General features: G+C 53.1%; 1 protein-coding gene across 1 annotated transcript; it reads right to left on the bottom strand.

The window, feature by feature from the left end:
* Window positions 1-171: 171 nt before the first annotated feature.
* LOC108804299 (galectin-1-like) lies at window positions 172-379 on the bottom strand (the record flags this gene model as incomplete). Its single annotated transcript, XM_018576022.1, has 1 exon — window positions 172-379. A coding segment is annotated over one exon (200 nt), but the record flags the coding sequence as incomplete, so codon positions are not given.
* Between the last annotated feature and the right edge of the window lie 222 nt (window positions 380-601).

Here is a 601-nt window from a genome sequence, read left to right as displayed (position 1 = left end):
CAGCACACACATTGGTCCCTCCCCCAGCACACACATTGGTCTATACCCTTGGTATATCATCATGGGATGGGGGGGAGCTTCTCATGGAATCAGCTGAAGGGGTGACCATCATGGGGAAGGCCTTATACAATGGCTGCCCATTATTCAGAGATTTATATCATTTGGTCCTCCCAGTGTCGTCATACCGTGGTTTCTGAGCCCTCCTGGAAGGGGAAGACATCTTCCCTCTGCTCCTCTCCCCAGACGTTGTCCTCCTTTGAGTTGCAGACTATCTTATGGGTGTCTCCGTGGAGGTCAAATCGAGCATTAAAGTGCAGCAGATAAGTCTTCGGATCTTTTCCCAGATTTATGGCAAAACTAGAAAGACAAGAAAAAGAAACTTATGGGTCACTGCTGGGAGGGGGAGCAGGGGAGTTGTGGTGCCTAGTCTGTGCAGGAAGGGGGCGGCAGAGGGCTTAGGGCTGGTAAATTACTGCTTGGAGGGGGAGCAGGGGAGTTGTGGTGCCTAGTCTGTGCAGGAAGGGGGCGGCAGAGGGCTTAGGGCTGGTAAATTACTGCTTGGAGGGGGAGCAGGGGAGTTGTGGTGCCTAGTCTGTGCAGG

The sequence above is a fragment of the Nanorana parkeri genome, unplaced genomic scaffold, assembly GCF_000935625.1.
Source record: "Nanorana parkeri isolate BGI_ZX_2015 unplaced genomic scaffold, ASM93562v1 scaffold10816, whole genome shotgun sequence".
Classification (NCBI taxonomy): Eukaryota; Metazoa; Chordata; class Amphibia; order Anura; family Dicroglossidae; genus Nanorana; species Nanorana parkeri.
Note: the sequence above shows the minus strand (reverse complement) of the source record. Positions and strands in the feature narration are given on the sequence as shown.